The 15763-nt window shown below is 37.9% G+C and overlaps 1 protein-coding gene across 4 annotated transcripts in view; it reads left to right on the top strand.

Moving 5' to 3' along the window:
- The window catches only part of nlrc5 (NLR family, CARD domain containing 5), a 57682-nt gene extending 50881 nt beyond the window's left edge, over positions 1 to 6801 (top strand). For all 4 annotated transcript variants that reach the window (XM_078257782.1, XM_078257784.1, XM_078257783.1 and 1 more), the window contains 7 exons: positions 1320 to 1403; positions 1914 to 1997; positions 2080 to 2163; positions 2280 to 2357; positions 4346 to 4429; positions 5621 to 5704; positions 5885 to 6801. In XM_078257782.1, the coding sequence (XP_078113908.1) occupies positions 1320 to 1403; positions 1914 to 1997; positions 2080 to 2163; positions 2280 to 2357; positions 4346 to 4429; positions 5621 to 5704; positions 5885 to 5966 (580 nt within the window). In that variant the 3' untranslated portion in view covers positions 5967 to 6801. The remainder of the gene's footprint in view (positions 1 to 1319; positions 1404 to 1913; positions 1998 to 2079; positions 2164 to 2279; positions 2358 to 4345; positions 4430 to 5620; positions 5705 to 5884) is intronic.
- The last annotated feature ends 8962 nt before the right edge of the window (positions 6802 to 15763 follow it).

Raw genomic sequence — 15763 nt, forward strand, 5'->3', positions numbered from 1 at the left:
AGAAAATAGTGTCCAAAAAAAAATATATATATATATATATTTCCGCTATGTTTTTAGGAGTAAAATGTTTTACATATCAGGATATGAATGATGCATGAAGAAACCCCTCTTTAAAAAGAGGGGTTTCAGAATATTGATGGGAATTCATCTGGAATACAGATGTTCAGTGCTGCTGAAGTGGAGATTTTTGCCTCAAGAGTATGAGAACATACTTATTTTGAGAAAACAGCCATGTTTTCAGAAATGTTATGTTTAAATATGCAAATTAGGCATTATGTAATACTAACTGTTGGTGAATTTAGGAGAAATTTACTGGTGCAAATAGACAAAGTGTACTGGAGTAGATTAAGCACCTATATTTGTATTTCAGTTGTTTTCTTTTGACTAGTCTAAAAGTTATGTTAACTTATTAAATAGAATGGAAGAAAAATAGCCCAAAACCTCAAGATTGACCCTTGAATGAAAAAAAATGCTTGTATTTTCAATAATAAATCAATCTGCTGCTTTGCTATTTTTGGCTTCACTCAGGAACACAGTTGAGCTAGATGTAACGATCACAGGCTTTACTGCATGATCTTGCCTGTGTAAAACGATCACTCAATAAATAGCAGGCATTTTATTAACTGTCACCCCCTTCTTAATGGGGACCAGCTGCTTACGTTGGCAGCAGGTTCTTCCGTTTCAAGTGTGGGACTGACAGCAGCAGTTTGGCCTTCATTAGGTGTTGCTGTTTTTATTTATTCATGGCACATGGTATTATTGTTGTTGTACGTGTAATAATAATACATTTTACTTATACAGTAAATATGTCATTTTGCTCTTCACACCCTTGTTTCACAGAGAAGACAACAAAATAAAATACAAAAAAGGACTGTTAAAAAGCACATTGAGGTTAGGCATGGACCGTTCACAGTTTCAAAACCACTAAAATGTTCCGTCGTACCGTTCCTGCGGTACAAGCTGTTTTTTATGAGTCGTCAAGGAAAGAAAGTGCAGTTTAGAAATCCCTCTCCCTGCCAGTGTGCAGTGTGTTTAAAAATAAAATATATTGTGTTCAATGGAGAGAGAAATTTTTTTTTTTTTTTTAACCCAGGCATTTCAAAATAATACATTTTAAAGTTGTAATTGCAATACCGCAATACCGTGAACACGTGATATTTTTAGTGTGTTATGGCTGCTTCATTGCTTCTGATTTTAGCGCCACATAGCGGTAGTATAAAACAAAAAAAAACACTTTCTGCCTCTTACCTATTTATTGAAAAACTAGTTTATTTTTTTACATTTTATGTTATGTGGGTGTGTGTCTGCCTGTCTTCCAGTCTATCGAAGAACCTTATCAGCGACCAATCAGGAGACAAGCTACTTGAGGCTTTGAAGAGCTGTAGTCACCTGGAAGAGATCCAGTAAGGACACAATGACATTTTTTTTTTTTTATGTTTGAATCATTCCTGTGAAAGCTGTATTGGAAAACCAAATGAAATACCCTGTAAGAGGTGAAATATTCTAATTTTACATTTGCACGCCTTGTTCGCATGTCTAAAGACACTATATAACATTCTTGTCCCCAAACAAAGGGGACTGTGATAAAGACACAGTGGTTTTGAAATGTTTGTCTGCATTGTTAAAGACTGTAAATCAACCACTTGGAAGTTTGCTACCCTGGAAATGAGAAGCACCCATTTCAGCTGAGCCCTGTTTTAAGCTGTATAACATTTTGGTTCAATGAACACTTTTTTTATTACCCCATGTAATGATTTCTAGTCTTCAATTTCAGTTGTGTCCTTTGCTAAACTTTTCAGCTGTATTATTGTAGGGGTGGGAATCACCAGAGGCCTTACGATACGATATCATCACCATACTTATGTTACGATATCAGCACAGAAATAAAACATCAACCTAATGCTTTCTCCCAGTCTGTCCAGTAACGGTCTCGGGGATCTCACTGCTGCCAGGATGGCCCTGGTTCTGCCGTCACTGACGCACATCACTGTGTTGGAGTAAGTCACACACACATTCATACTTTTTATTGACATTTATTACACTTGTCAGGCTTGTCCTGAGGTTTATGTTCTTTTCTAGTATTTCAGAGAACAGGATTGGATATGAAGGGTCAGTGAGTCTGTCCAAAGCAATAACGTGCATGAAGAACCTCACCAAGATTCAGTAAGACTCTTAAGCTTCTGCTGTTTTGAGAGTGACAGTCCTGATTGATGACTAGATGTATTGATTAGTAGCTTTCCATTAAATTATATGTTTCTTTTTCTTGCACGGTCTGGCAGTCTGACCTCTATTGGGACTTCAGAGCTGTGTGCTGTAGCTGCCAGTCTGGCCCACTGTCCCCTCATACAGGATGTGGGGTAAGATTCAGTTTTTTGTTGCACGACTAAAACAACTATTGAACGTACACATGTTCCACCAAAACAAGTTCCTTCCCGAGGCTATTTTGCAGAGGCACCGTTGTTGTGTCTGGGGCTTAGCTCCGCCCAAGGCGAACGTGATCGGTTTAAAGAAATGCCAATAAACCAGAGCACATTTTTCTTCCATCCTAGAAGGCTGTGTGGACTAGCCAAACCATCCTCCGCAGCGCTGTGGAGGAAGGTCTGGCAATGCGAGACTAGATGCGGAGTGGTAGCTAGCTTTCATTACTGCCAATAATCACAATGTGTGACAGCATTTCACTCTGCCACTTTTTGTTGTGATAAAGCTCAAAAGCAGCTTTAAGCCATCTACATTTCATATACAGTGCCAAGAAACAGTAAGTGAACCCCTTGGATTTCCCTGCATTGTTGCTAAATGTGTAATACAATGTGGTATTCAAAGTAAAAAAAAAAAAAATCAAGAAAATAATAATAGTAATAGACAAGCTACATCTGCCTGACATGGTAACATTACAAAGAATTGCATGCATTGGTGTATTAATTAAATTATTTGCTTGAACATTCAACATCAGGTTAAACCTTTCTTGGCAGCAGTGATCTCAAACCAAATGTTTTGTTGATAACATCTTCACATTGGCCAGGAGGAATTTTAAAACCATATCCCTGTTTATTTATATTTATATTTCAGGAAGGGCTCTCTTCAGTTGATGTCACGGAATCTTAATTGATTTGAGGCCAGGATTGACCATTCTGTTTCTTGACCATTGCTTTTCATACAGTATATCTAAGAAATGTTTCACTGTGTTTCAGGGCATTTTCGTGTTACGTCTCCCAACTTCAATTTAGCATCAGATGACTGACAGCTACCCTGAAACTTAAACTTGTAAAAGTTTTTTTTTTTTACATCTTTGAGTACATTATTTTCTCAATGAGTAATGTTTGTTCAGGCCCAGGGGTAGCAAAATGACTACAGATGATGATAATTCCTACTCCATTTTGCTTTACTTTAAGTATGATGCAGGCGACGGCATTGCCAGAAAATGGCTAGGAGAATCATTAAAGATCCAAATAACTGATATTGGGAACTGATATGCATTTACATTACAAACTCCAACACAAAACTTTGGTTAAACGCTTGACGCGATTATATAATAAACTTGAAACTTTCAACATAATACCCAGTAAAAGATAGTCAGATAGTGTTGTGGGTGGGACATTAAGTCAGAGTCAGTGGTGAGTGAAACCGAAGCAGAGGGACAGACACAGAGCTGTAGCCAAGCCAAAGTACCGCACTTTTTAATGAATTAACTTTATCGGTTATCAGGAAATTAAAAGGCTGATTCAGATAATCTGCAACAACAAAAACGGACCGATAATCAGCCAAGGCCGATAATCGGTCTATCCCTAGCTTCTACCCTCACTAACTGAGAACACTGCCTAAGACTGGTTCTCTCCACTTTTTAAAAAACTTTTGTTTCGCCATTTTGCTTCATCTGAAGTGTCTGTAATCAATGTAATGTGTTTTGTACAGAAAAAGGCACAACTAACCACTAACTACAATTTCAACTCAATGATTGGGAATTCTAACTTGTGGGTAGCTTTTTTTAAAGGATATTTATGAAAGGGTTGACATTCTATTTCCTATTTGGATTTTTAATATTGAGATTATTTAATAGGTATGCCAATTCTGAAAACAATTATATGAATGTTATTGGTTTACATGGAGTGTATTTGTCTATTATAATATAAGTAACTTTGATGCATATCAGACCATATTTTATGGATGAATTATGCATAAATGTGGGAAATTCAAAAGGGTTGATTTTCTTTTGCTTAGCACTGTATATGGGACACAAACATGATCGATTCTGATTTCAAATGTCTGTGTTTTTAGCCCCGATCTAAATGTTGAGAGGGAGTGATTGTTTTTCCAAATTCCAAACAGCTGCATTTTTCTCTGTTTCTAGTCTGGGATGGAATAATTGTGGTGATAACGTGGCAGTGGAGCTAGCCAGAGTTATGCCTCTCTGTCAGAAGCTGAACAGAATAGAGTGAGTTTGTGGAAATGCACACACACACACACACACACACACACACACACACAGTGTAAGTTTTCTCTTTTTTATATTGAGGTGTTTTCAAGATTTAGTTTTCCTATAGCTTTACCATTTCTTTCATCTTTATTCATTTTCCCCCTTTGTTTAGTTTTTAGTTGTCTTTACTGAAATCAATAAAATGTGCTCCTGTGGGTTTAGATTTAAATTTAAAGTGTAACAACCGTTTTTTTCAACCCGATTTTCCTATGTTTTTGTGTCTAAGTGACCAATGGGAACAACAATTTTTGACATTGGTCCAGCATTAAGCAAGATCGCTGCAGTCGGCAGCGGCAAAACAAGCTACAATGTAAGTTAACTGGGCAATTGTCCAGCTTGTATTTACCTTCACAAAAGTGCTTATTTTGCCACTGACAGGCTCAGAAGTGTCTGACAACATTATGGAAAGGATTTCTAAGGAGGTCGACCTTTCTGTTAAAGAGTAAGATCCTTTTTTTAAACTTAAAAACATCTGCGGAATTGCGTTCTCTAAACCCACCAGACTCCATGTAAATAAACAGTAATTTTAGCATGGTGAAATACACTTCATTCAAAGTCGACAGAAACTAAATAAAACTATGAAAAGACGTTTTGGGTCATCTTTCCACTTTTCCAACCATCACAACTCTAGTTGTGGTTGAAATAAACACATAGTTTACCAATTTACATGTGAAAATATGTTGGTTCTATATACGCTAAAAGTATTTTTAAATAGAGTCTGGTGGGTTTAGCGCTAGTGACCTCAGAGCTGTTTCTGGTTAAACAGCAGGTCTTAAAGAGGTTTTAAAAAGGCCTATCTCTGTAGGGATCCTTTCCATAATGTTGTCAGACACTTAGAATAATAATCTGAGCCTTTTAGTGGCAAAAAAAAAGCACTTTTAGTAGACCACACTGATGCTGAACATTTGCCCCATAGGGTTACATTGCAGCCCTGTCTGTGGCTGCCACTTACAGCGTTCACTGGATCAATTTCAAAGATTGTTGTTCCCATCAGTCACATACACACGAAAACATAGGAAACTAGGGTCCAGGTTGAAAAAACAACGGTAGTTACCCTTTAATTCCTCCTTTAGTTGACTTACTTGTCCACCACAAACTCACACTTGGAGGGTATAAAACGGTGTGTATGTATCTGTTTATTTCTCCCAGTCTGGAGTCAAACACTGTGAGTGTTTTTGGAGCGGAGGCCCTGGTTAGAGCCTTACAGTTGTGTCCTGCTCTGCAGCTCATCAGGTAAACTTGCTGCCATGGTATCTCTCAGGCAAGGTTTGGATCATATCACCTTCGCTATCTGCTGACAGCACATTGAATACTTACGCTGTGTGACTTTGATTTATTTATTTATTTATTTTCACTACAATTTATAATGTCTTGATAATGCCTGCTATAATGTTCCACTACTGTGCTTTTCAGGCTGTGGAGGAACAAAGTCTCCCCCAGTGAGGCCCAGAGGCTCAGTCTGAGGGACAGGAGGCTGAATTTCTCATCCACCTAATGTGATCCGTATTGTTGGACGGTGTTACTTCCAGGGCGAAGTAACATTCCAGTTCATCAGAATCTTCAGAGATCAACCACTGCTACAGCCAGTGTTGGAAATTAAGTGGATCAAAGGGCAAACATGTCCTAAGAAATCTTAGAATACCTCAGAAGAATTACAGTTTTTTTTAAAAGTCTCCCCAAATTGTTTAGAGAAATTTGGGGAGAAAAGTTGCTCCAGTAGGATATCCATGTAACAACAAGAGCTTCGCTAGGGAACAATGTGATTACAGCTGTACTGTTGAATGTCTTTAAAGTGGCTAAATGTAACTTTCGAAGCCTGACCGAAGTTGACTCGCCCGTCGTCTTTCACTTTCACATTCCCTCTTAGTTTTTAGTTCTTTGTTTAATTTCCTTCGATGGTCCTGCCCCAGTACCAGCCATTACTACAACAGATAACTTCTAAAATAACGTTAAAACAATTAGGCCTATATAAAGAAATCTCCTGCTTCCTTTTACCTGGCTCAAAAGGCTGGATACTAACACAGGCTTTTTCAGTGTAAGAAAGAAATCTGTGACCCATCAGAATGTGTGACTGTAGCGCCGTCTACCTGCCGCAAATCATTCTGTGACTGCGCGGTAAAAATCGAACCCTGGCAGAGGCCTTACTAAAAACTATATAAAATGGGCTTCTTTTCACTGACATTTGCCGTCATTTAAGACCATTGTATGAAAAATGACAGAGCTTCAAAACGTTACATATAGTCACTTTAAGGTTGTTGTTTTTTTGACTATTTAAATGTATGACTTACCAAGGATGACTCTAAATGAAATAAGCATCAAAAATGATAATACAGCAAATTATTTAATCAATGAAATAAAATTGTGAGTCAGTAAATCTGAAGGTCCCAATAGGGAGATTATAAGAATGTTATACAGGGCTTACACTGATAGAAATGTGAGAAAGTGAACTAGTGCTCCAGAAAATTCACTTTTTCATTTGTTTAATTGATATAGCACTTATTAATAGTGTTTCCCAGCAGCACATTGCTTTGCTTCTAACTAAACACACAAAATGGGCTTAAAGTTTATGTGCATGCCAATGGAAATGGATTTGGTAAAATAAGCCACTTAAGAACCAAAATACTAATTTCAGGTTGTATGAGACACATTTCCTTATTTTTTTTAGGATGATGTGTGTGTGTGTGTGTGTGTGTGTGTGTGTGTGTGTTTCTAGCTGTAGGTAAATATGATTTATGTGACAGGAGACTGATGGATATTAGTGGTGTACTGAAATGATACAGAGCTCAAAGTTCTGTAAAACCGTGATGAGGTTAACGATATCCCTAGCTGAGATAGCTGGTGGAGGGACGTCCTACAAATAGCTGATATACTGAGTCACTTTGCACTGTAATGTGTTTACAATAATTAGAGGCCACATTAGTGAAAACACAATCAATCACAAACTTACAGTAAAGGAAGAGTTGAAAATGAGGACCCCCCTCCTCTGTTATCTACTCTTATGGTCATTATAGGTTGTGGTTTCTATCCAAATTGCATATTGATTTCTGCTGTTTTCACGGAAAGCTATTTAGTTAGCTAAAACTATATATATATATATATATATAGTATGTATATACTAAAAATGTTTTTCACGAGTGAATTATAGATGATACTATTTATATTGAAAAAGAAGTGTGAAGCGCCATACATTTTGAGAATAACAGATTCTAGTTTCTTGTTGTGCTGATAATGATGCTCACATTCTGAGACAAAATCACCTTATTTCCTCACCCATTCCTCTACGTGTTGCTGTCTAGCTTTTCCTTTTTATTCAGTTTTATTATGATTTTTTTGCATTTTTTTTATTTAAAGGTTGTCTACAAAGCCACTGGATTTTAATGAGCACACAATGGGATGCACTGTGGTACTGTTGCTCATCTGTTAGACAGGTTTTTTCTTGCACTGACTTGCTCTAAAATGTCAATTGAGATAAAAAAAAAAAAGACTACCTTGACTGTTGTCCTTTATTTACACTTTACACGATTAGTTTCTCTGATTTATTTCTTTCTTTCAACAACTTGCCACTAAACTTTTTAAAACTTTAAATTAAATAAACAAAGTCATTTCTAGAACATGGAATTTTATTTCTGTTAAATCTCAAAGACAATATGTAATACACAACTATTTCCACATACACACATCATCATGTTTACATCACTAAGAGTGGAATATTAATAGTTACATATGTTGTTTTAGTTAAGATGGTGTGCCAAGATAATCTAGTTTCTAGAGTACATAAGTTATTTTTTTTTTCCACACAGCTTGCACGAAAGCGTGTTTATAACCCACTCTTATTTCATTCGGACTAATGCCAACAAAAGCAACTGATATAGCAGCTGTGCCTGTCAGTGATGGCCATACAGTCACAGGACTCCCATTCCTTCATGTTGATCTGGCACTCTCTTGTGGTTAATACTGGAGTTGCACATGTGGTGAAATTATGTGCTCCCCTCCTCATTCACAGATGCACATAGACAAGACATAACACACTACCCACAGTGTAATGTAGATACAGTGTAGATGCTCAGTCTAGGTGCTAGTTATAGGGTTATCACTAAGTTCATGCAGGTGTGTCGGCCAGAACACCACTTAAGGCCAAATATCTCATGAAAAAATAAATGAAGAGCTGAGAGATGTTCTTTTTCCGTTTATTTCTTCCTGGTTCCTTTGTGTACGTTTGAGTGTGAGTGTGGTTTCTATAAAAGAGAGGTACAAAATACAAATGAATAAAGGAAATATATGTATACACTCATTCCTTCTTACGCACTAAGAGACATTACCAAACATAAAATAAACAATAGTCAGCATATGGCTATATATCTCTTAAACTCCAATAATGTAAGCAGAGAAAAGGGATTCAAACACTTATTGTATGGGATTCTCATAGATTTTCTACCCTCCGTTAAGTTACTGCTAACGTAGACAGCACTTCCTGTTGTTTATGATACACTTAAAAGCCTCCAACTAAACTGAACGGCTTGGTGCTTTTATTGTGAAAACCCAGGACCGGATGCTATGTTCCGTTCAAGCTAGCAGGTCTCAATAGTGAAGCCTTAATAACGGTACAGATAACACTATTTAACACCACTTATTTCTTATTTTACTCAACCACAAGTACTGAACAATCCTAACAACAAGTATAAAAAGTATACACATGTTTAAATACAATGTTACATATTTTGACCCGACATACTGAGTCGGGTGAGCCGAAGGCGATAAACTAGCTAGCTTGAATGAACGTGGCTTTAATTAGCACAGTGGTTGCGTAGCGTGGCGACCCCTTAAACTCCTAACTCTCATCCACATCAAATAGCAGAAATAAAAGCTGGTTTAATAAAGAAATACAATATCACGAGTGATGCAGCACATATACTTTTCTCATTTACGCACACTCTGAAAAAATATGCTCCTCACAACTACAGTCCAACTGACGACTAGCTACCTTTTTTTTTCTTTCTTTTTTTAAACTTTATTGAAGAATGTGGACATACAGTAGGAAGGAACGTCTTCTGTACATCTTAACAGTCTATGTTCTAGACGAGCCAGGGGGTTACTAAAGGAAAACAAAACCAAAACAAAGCAAAACAATTCATACAAATATTTTGTAAAGCTTACAAAGGTCATATGATCTAACAGCTTTTTTGTTTGTACAGGTGGAAATGGAAAACATGTATTGTTTAATATTGGCAGTCAGCTCCAAAAAGCTTGGCTTCTTTTTCAAAAACTTTGACTTATGTAAATAAAATTTGGTTAAAATAATTATCAAATTTATCACATAATACTCAGAATAAAGCTTTCTATCATATTGAGTGAATCCAAACAATACATTTTCCCAAAGTAATGTGAATTGAGGGTAAATGTGAACAGCAATGAAATGTGATAATCTGCTCCAAAGTGTCTTGGTATATTGGTAAGACCAAAATAGATGTACCAGTGTTTCATTTAGTTCTCCACAAAAGGTACAGCTGATATCAATGTCTTTTTTCATTTTCCGCAGATAATGGTTAGTTGGGTCAAATCTGTGGAGCATTTTGAAAGAGATCTCTTTAACTTTGTTGGTTAAGAAGAACTTGTGTGGCAATAGCCAAACCTTTTCCCAACAAATCTCAACATATGAAGACCAGTACGATAAAGCAGCAGGTGTACTCTTAACGTCTTGCTGAAAGAGTTGACGAGTTGCCTTATTCTTACTTTTAGCTTGTAGTGAAAAACAAATATTACCAACAATTGTTTCTTTCACATTTAACAGTACAGGGTGATCGCCAACTCCATTAAAACCTTTAAAGAGTGCAACGAGAGCTGAAGGTATTGCATCAAAGACAATAGAGAACTCCTTCGGAGAGACAGGGATGCCGTAGTGATGAATAAACTCAACGTAATTATAAAGCTGACCACGCTGGTTGAGTAATTGGCTTAGAAGCAATATGTTGTTGTCAACCCACTGTTGAAAGAAAATGGATTTGTTTTTATACAAAATATGTCTGTTGTTCCAAATATAAAACCTATGAGGAGAGAAATTATGCTTGTAGATCAAAGACCAAGCCAGCAGCATTTGTTTATGAAATGACGAAAGTTTAAGAGGAATTTTGTCAATATTATAGGTACATAATAATAAAAACTGGAGTCCACCAACTGAGGAAAAGACATAATGGGGAATAAAATTCCACAAGGAAGTTGGACATTTTAAGTACGACTAGCTAACTATCTTACTGCTTATTGACTGTGTGACGTCAGCTATAATATACCAACCAGCACGCGCTTTGACAAGCACTGAATAAACGAGAGTAAACGTTAAACACAAAACACAACATGGTCAACTGCAATAAACAACAGCAACACCAACACAATTTTGGGGCCTTTTCTACTAGAGATGTTCCGATACCAGTATCGGTATCGGCTCCGATACTGCCTAAAATGCTGGTATCGGTATCGGGAAGTACTGGAGTTAATGCACCGATCCGATACCACGTAATAAAGCCCTAAAGAAAATCTACGTTAAGTAGTTTATGTTATTTTTCCATTATAACTGACTGTCAAACTGCATAATAAAAGAAAGTTCTGTGGCATTCATTGTTTGTGTTTGTTCATGTTTCACAAAGAAATTAACCTGAGCCAGACCGACATCAAAGATAGAAATCATATCACATCCATACAGGGATAGCAGTATACAGTTGTTGAAACATAATAAAATATATGACACACTGGTATCGGATCGGTACTCGGTACTCAGGTATTGGAATCGGTATCGGGAAGCAAAAAATGCCATCTCTATTTTCTACACAGTTATACTGATGTTTCATGACTGAATCTAGACTCTATTAATACTGTTCTGTTCTGTCCTTATCACTGTCTTTTGACAATTATTACTTTAAACTACACACATTCTCCTTATGTCCATTTGAATAATCAGTGTTTGTTGTGGGTAACGTACAGTAGTAGAATTAAGTAATCTACTCAAGTACTGTGCAATTTTAAGGGTAGGTTACTTGTAGGCTACTCCACTACATTTCTTATAACTTATAGTTAATATTTTGACATAAAATATATGTGATCAGTTGATAATCTTTTGTTATGGATGAAACAACCCAACACTAGGCTATATAAATTAGCTTCGATCAGCTCCACCAACATCAAACATAAACAGTTACCAGTAATCATAATCCAAAAAATATAATATGAAATAATATAACACTAAGAGAGGCCACCCATGCATAATGGATAATGCGTAGGCCTGTTTTTGCATTTGCTTGTGTACATTTATAATGCAACTGCAATGTGTTGAAGTTATGAACTAAAGTAGGTCGTAATACATGTATTAACCACAAGAGGGCGCCAGTGGAACAATATGCTTATCCATACTAGATTTTACAACACTATGTATTACAGAAACATCAGGCTGCTGTAATGTAGAGTAGTACTGGTCATTAAATAACACCATAATGTACGACAATCGCACAAAGCATGTCTTTATGAGTGTCAAGTCTACCGGTGATACTAAAACTATATCTGGTTAAAAAACACACACACACACACACACACACACACACACACACACACACACACACACACACACACACACACACACACACACACACACACACACACACACACACACTTTAGACGGAAGCGCTTTGCATCTGTTTGACAGCGACGCTTTTATTTTGTAGGGGGAACTCGTAGTACGTCCGGTCGTAAGGTAGTTCAGTTAGCTTGACGCAGCTCGGTCCATCAGTGCAGAGATACGAGAACAGAGTCCAGGTGGCTACGAGGATGATTTATATTCACACACTGTTGCGTCTTCCAGGATACTCGGCATAAAAATGGCAACAGCAACTTCAGTGTTCAGTCTTTGGTAGAAAAAAAAGCTTTGGGGGATTTAATTTCTCCTCTCACTGAGCGCGGTAATTAAAACAAAAATTCTAAACTGAAAAGCGGCAAAGAAGTTGGACGTAATTTACTGAGGTGAGCGTGACATCAGTTTTCATATTTGTTTCTCTTTGATATTCATTTGTAGAGATTTAACAGTTAGGTGGTGTGGTTTTTGCTGTTAGAAGCTACTAAGGGGCGCTCAGTTTTCAAAAAATGACTCCGCAACCGAAATGTACAGTCAGTCTGCTGGTTAGAAAGGTTAAGATGTTGGAAGGATGTGACATTTTACTGCACACCTTTTACGCTGGGTGAATATCAAAGGTAACGTACAGAAGTACGCGCGCGCGCGCGTGTCTGAGTATGAACGAGAGAGTTGCTGCTTTAGTGGTTTTTTTTAATGTCATGTTCAATTTAAATTGACAAATGATTACTGTTTACAGTCTGAACTTCTTTGGCACGAATATGGCAGCCAGGACGTGTAATTAGACTTAATGTGCAGAGCTTACTCTGCTATTAACAAGTATGAAACAGCTTCCATGCTGTTTTGCTCGTCAGTCAGTTAGCCTCCTCTCTCTCTCTTTCTAATGCTCTGTCCTCCTGCAAAGAGGGGACTCAGGTGTGGATGTGAGGTGTGACTGGCTGTGAACGTCTTCAGCAGGGTCAGTAGTAGGCCTACAACCAAACACCTTAACAAGACTGCCAGGCCTCTGGCTGCCTGTAGTTTGGGCTGATTTGTGTATCATCCTGCTATCCATGTACCTGTAATGCACTCAAACACATAGTGCTGCTCCACTCTCCAACACACAAAGTGCAAATGGTCTTTGTATAATGGCACACTAAAAGAGACGTAATTTTGTGTTAATAGCAGGTCCAGGTTGTTTGCAGCTGCAGTAAATCATTCCAAGCAGAGTTGGTTCAGAAGGTTATGGCGTCAGCAGCTTTAGTATTATTATTGGAAGACAGGAAAATCATGTTATGAATAAAATGAAGTTGCATATTAAACTGGGCCTACAATAATGTGTAGGGTGGCCTAAATCCTTTCTACATACCTTTTTAGTGCATAGAATACTAAGCTATTAAAATAAGTGTTGGCATGATTTTATAAATCATGTTTTGATGTTAAACGTGCATGTGGCACAATGAATCCTTAAGGATTAACTGTATCTGTGGATGGCTACCTTAGTGACTAATCTATAGGCCAGTAAGCCTATCATCAATGTTTGTTTTTTTCACAAATAGGCTGATTTATATTTGTTAATAATATGCTGGATTCATGTTAAGACATCTTCATTTTTGAAAAAAAAACTTTCAAAACATTAGTCTTGCTTTGCCAGACCTTCCTTCACAGCAGCGCTGCAGGGGATGGGAGAAAAACATGCTCTGGTTCACTGGCATTTCTTCAAAACCAATCACAATCGTCTTGAGCAGCGCTAGGCGCCGTACGGAGCAATGGCGCCTCTGCAGAAAAAGCCTCGGGAAGGAACTTGTTTTGGTGGAAAATGTGTACGTTCAATAGTTGTTTTAGTCGTGCAACAAAAAACTGTAATGAAAGCTAGCTACCACTCTGCATCTAGTCTCGCATTGCCAGACCTTCCTCCACAGCGCTGCGGAGGAAGCAGCCTTCTGGGATGGAAGAAAAACGTGCTCTGGTTTATTGGCATTTCTTTAAACCAGTCACGATCGTCTTGAGCGGCGCTAAGCCCCAGACACAACAACGGTGCCTCTGCAAAATAGCCTCGGGAAGGAACTTGTTTTGGTGGAACATGTGTACGTTCAAAAGTTGTTCCAACTCAGATTGGACTAGATAGCTGTCTGCCCCGCAGAGATCTGAGACAAAATTAACCATAGTCCTCTTAAATCGACCGCAATTTAAAATGCCAACACAAAGGAAGCCCAAGGCAACGGATATCCGGCCTAAATGAGTGAAATCCTGCGTAATTTCCGTCGGCAACGGAGCAATCCTGGAAGTGGAACATCAAGGATATAGACTATCAAAACATTAACAATAATTTGCCGGCCCCCCTGCACTAACTCTGAGGACCCCCCTAGGGGTCTCGGGCTCCCTGTTCAAGATCTCTGACTTTAACAGTAGACATTGTTTTTCTCCCCTGAGGCTCTGAAAGTCAGTCTTGACTATTAGAGGCAGGACATCCTGCTGTAACACCTGCCCTAATGCATTGCAGCATCATGTATGAATTGGGTGGTGTCTGTAAATGGGTGCTAACAGACATTTTGTGTCTTTGAATTTTTATGAGCTTGGAAAAAGGAAGTGTAATCTTTATTATTATTTCATCCATTCATCATCCATGAACAATGAATAAATAAGTAAGTATCCAGTCAAAACAACCTTTCACCACCTATGAATGACTGAGTAAATGAATGAACATTTTACACTGGTATTTTCAGGACATCACCACTACCAGTATGACATCACAGGAGCAAACCGGGGAGGGGCACGCTGCTTATGACACATTAGTATCTTAGCAACTGACAGTATCCTTTTAGCTTGCCGCTCTGAGAACAAAACCACCTTTATGGACACAAGGTGGTGTGTTGTTTATCTGTCCTTAAATCCTCTAGGAAATTATTTAAAATATGACACAAGTTATTACTGAGAACAGCATGACGTAGTTCTTATTACACTCAAAAAGTGTTCATACACGTGTGTGTTTTCTCTTCATGCCTTTCTCCTTGCCTGAGATTTCTCCATTTTGAAGGTTTTGTGACGGCTTTGATCTGTGTTTCTGTGTGTGTGTGTGTGGGTGTGTGTGTGTGTGTGTGTCTCTTTGTAATATGTTTACATAATACTGGATATTGTTGGGGTTTCCTGAGGGCGGCCGTGACCTACACCAGAGTCAACCTCAATGGCCAATGCCCAACATTCTGCTTGTGTGTTTACGCCTGTGTTTAATTCTTCCTCAGTGGGTATTTCTAGCCAAACAGTAGGCCTATCAGTGTCATTAGTCTAATTAAACTCTCTTGGCACCTCACGATTCAATTCAATTCCGATTCAGAGGCCAACGATTTAATTCTAAACCAATTATCGATGCATCTCGGTGCGTGACTTTTAAAAAAAAATATACATATAAATCAGAGTTTGCTACTCAGAGTTTGCTAATCACTTCTTAGACAAAGCAGCTAGACAACGCTTAGGTTTTGACATATACAGTATTTGTCACACACAAGTTTTAATGAAATGTTTTGTCTACTGAGGTTTTTGTTTTGTACTTATTCCATGCTTAAGCCTAAAACCTGCTTGTGAACGTCACCTTCTATCACAGTAGTCTTCCGTGTCAGAGGCTCAGTCAGTCATGTTTAAAGGTGGATCATTGGCTTCTTAGAACATGAAACATGAGGTGGTCAGATTTAATGTGATAAAGTAGA

This window comes from Sander vitreus, chromosome 8 (assembly GCF_031162955.1).
Source record: "Sander vitreus isolate 19-12246 chromosome 8, sanVit1, whole genome shotgun sequence".
NCBI classification, from domain to species: Eukaryota; Metazoa; Chordata; class Actinopteri; order Perciformes; family Percidae; genus Sander; species Sander vitreus.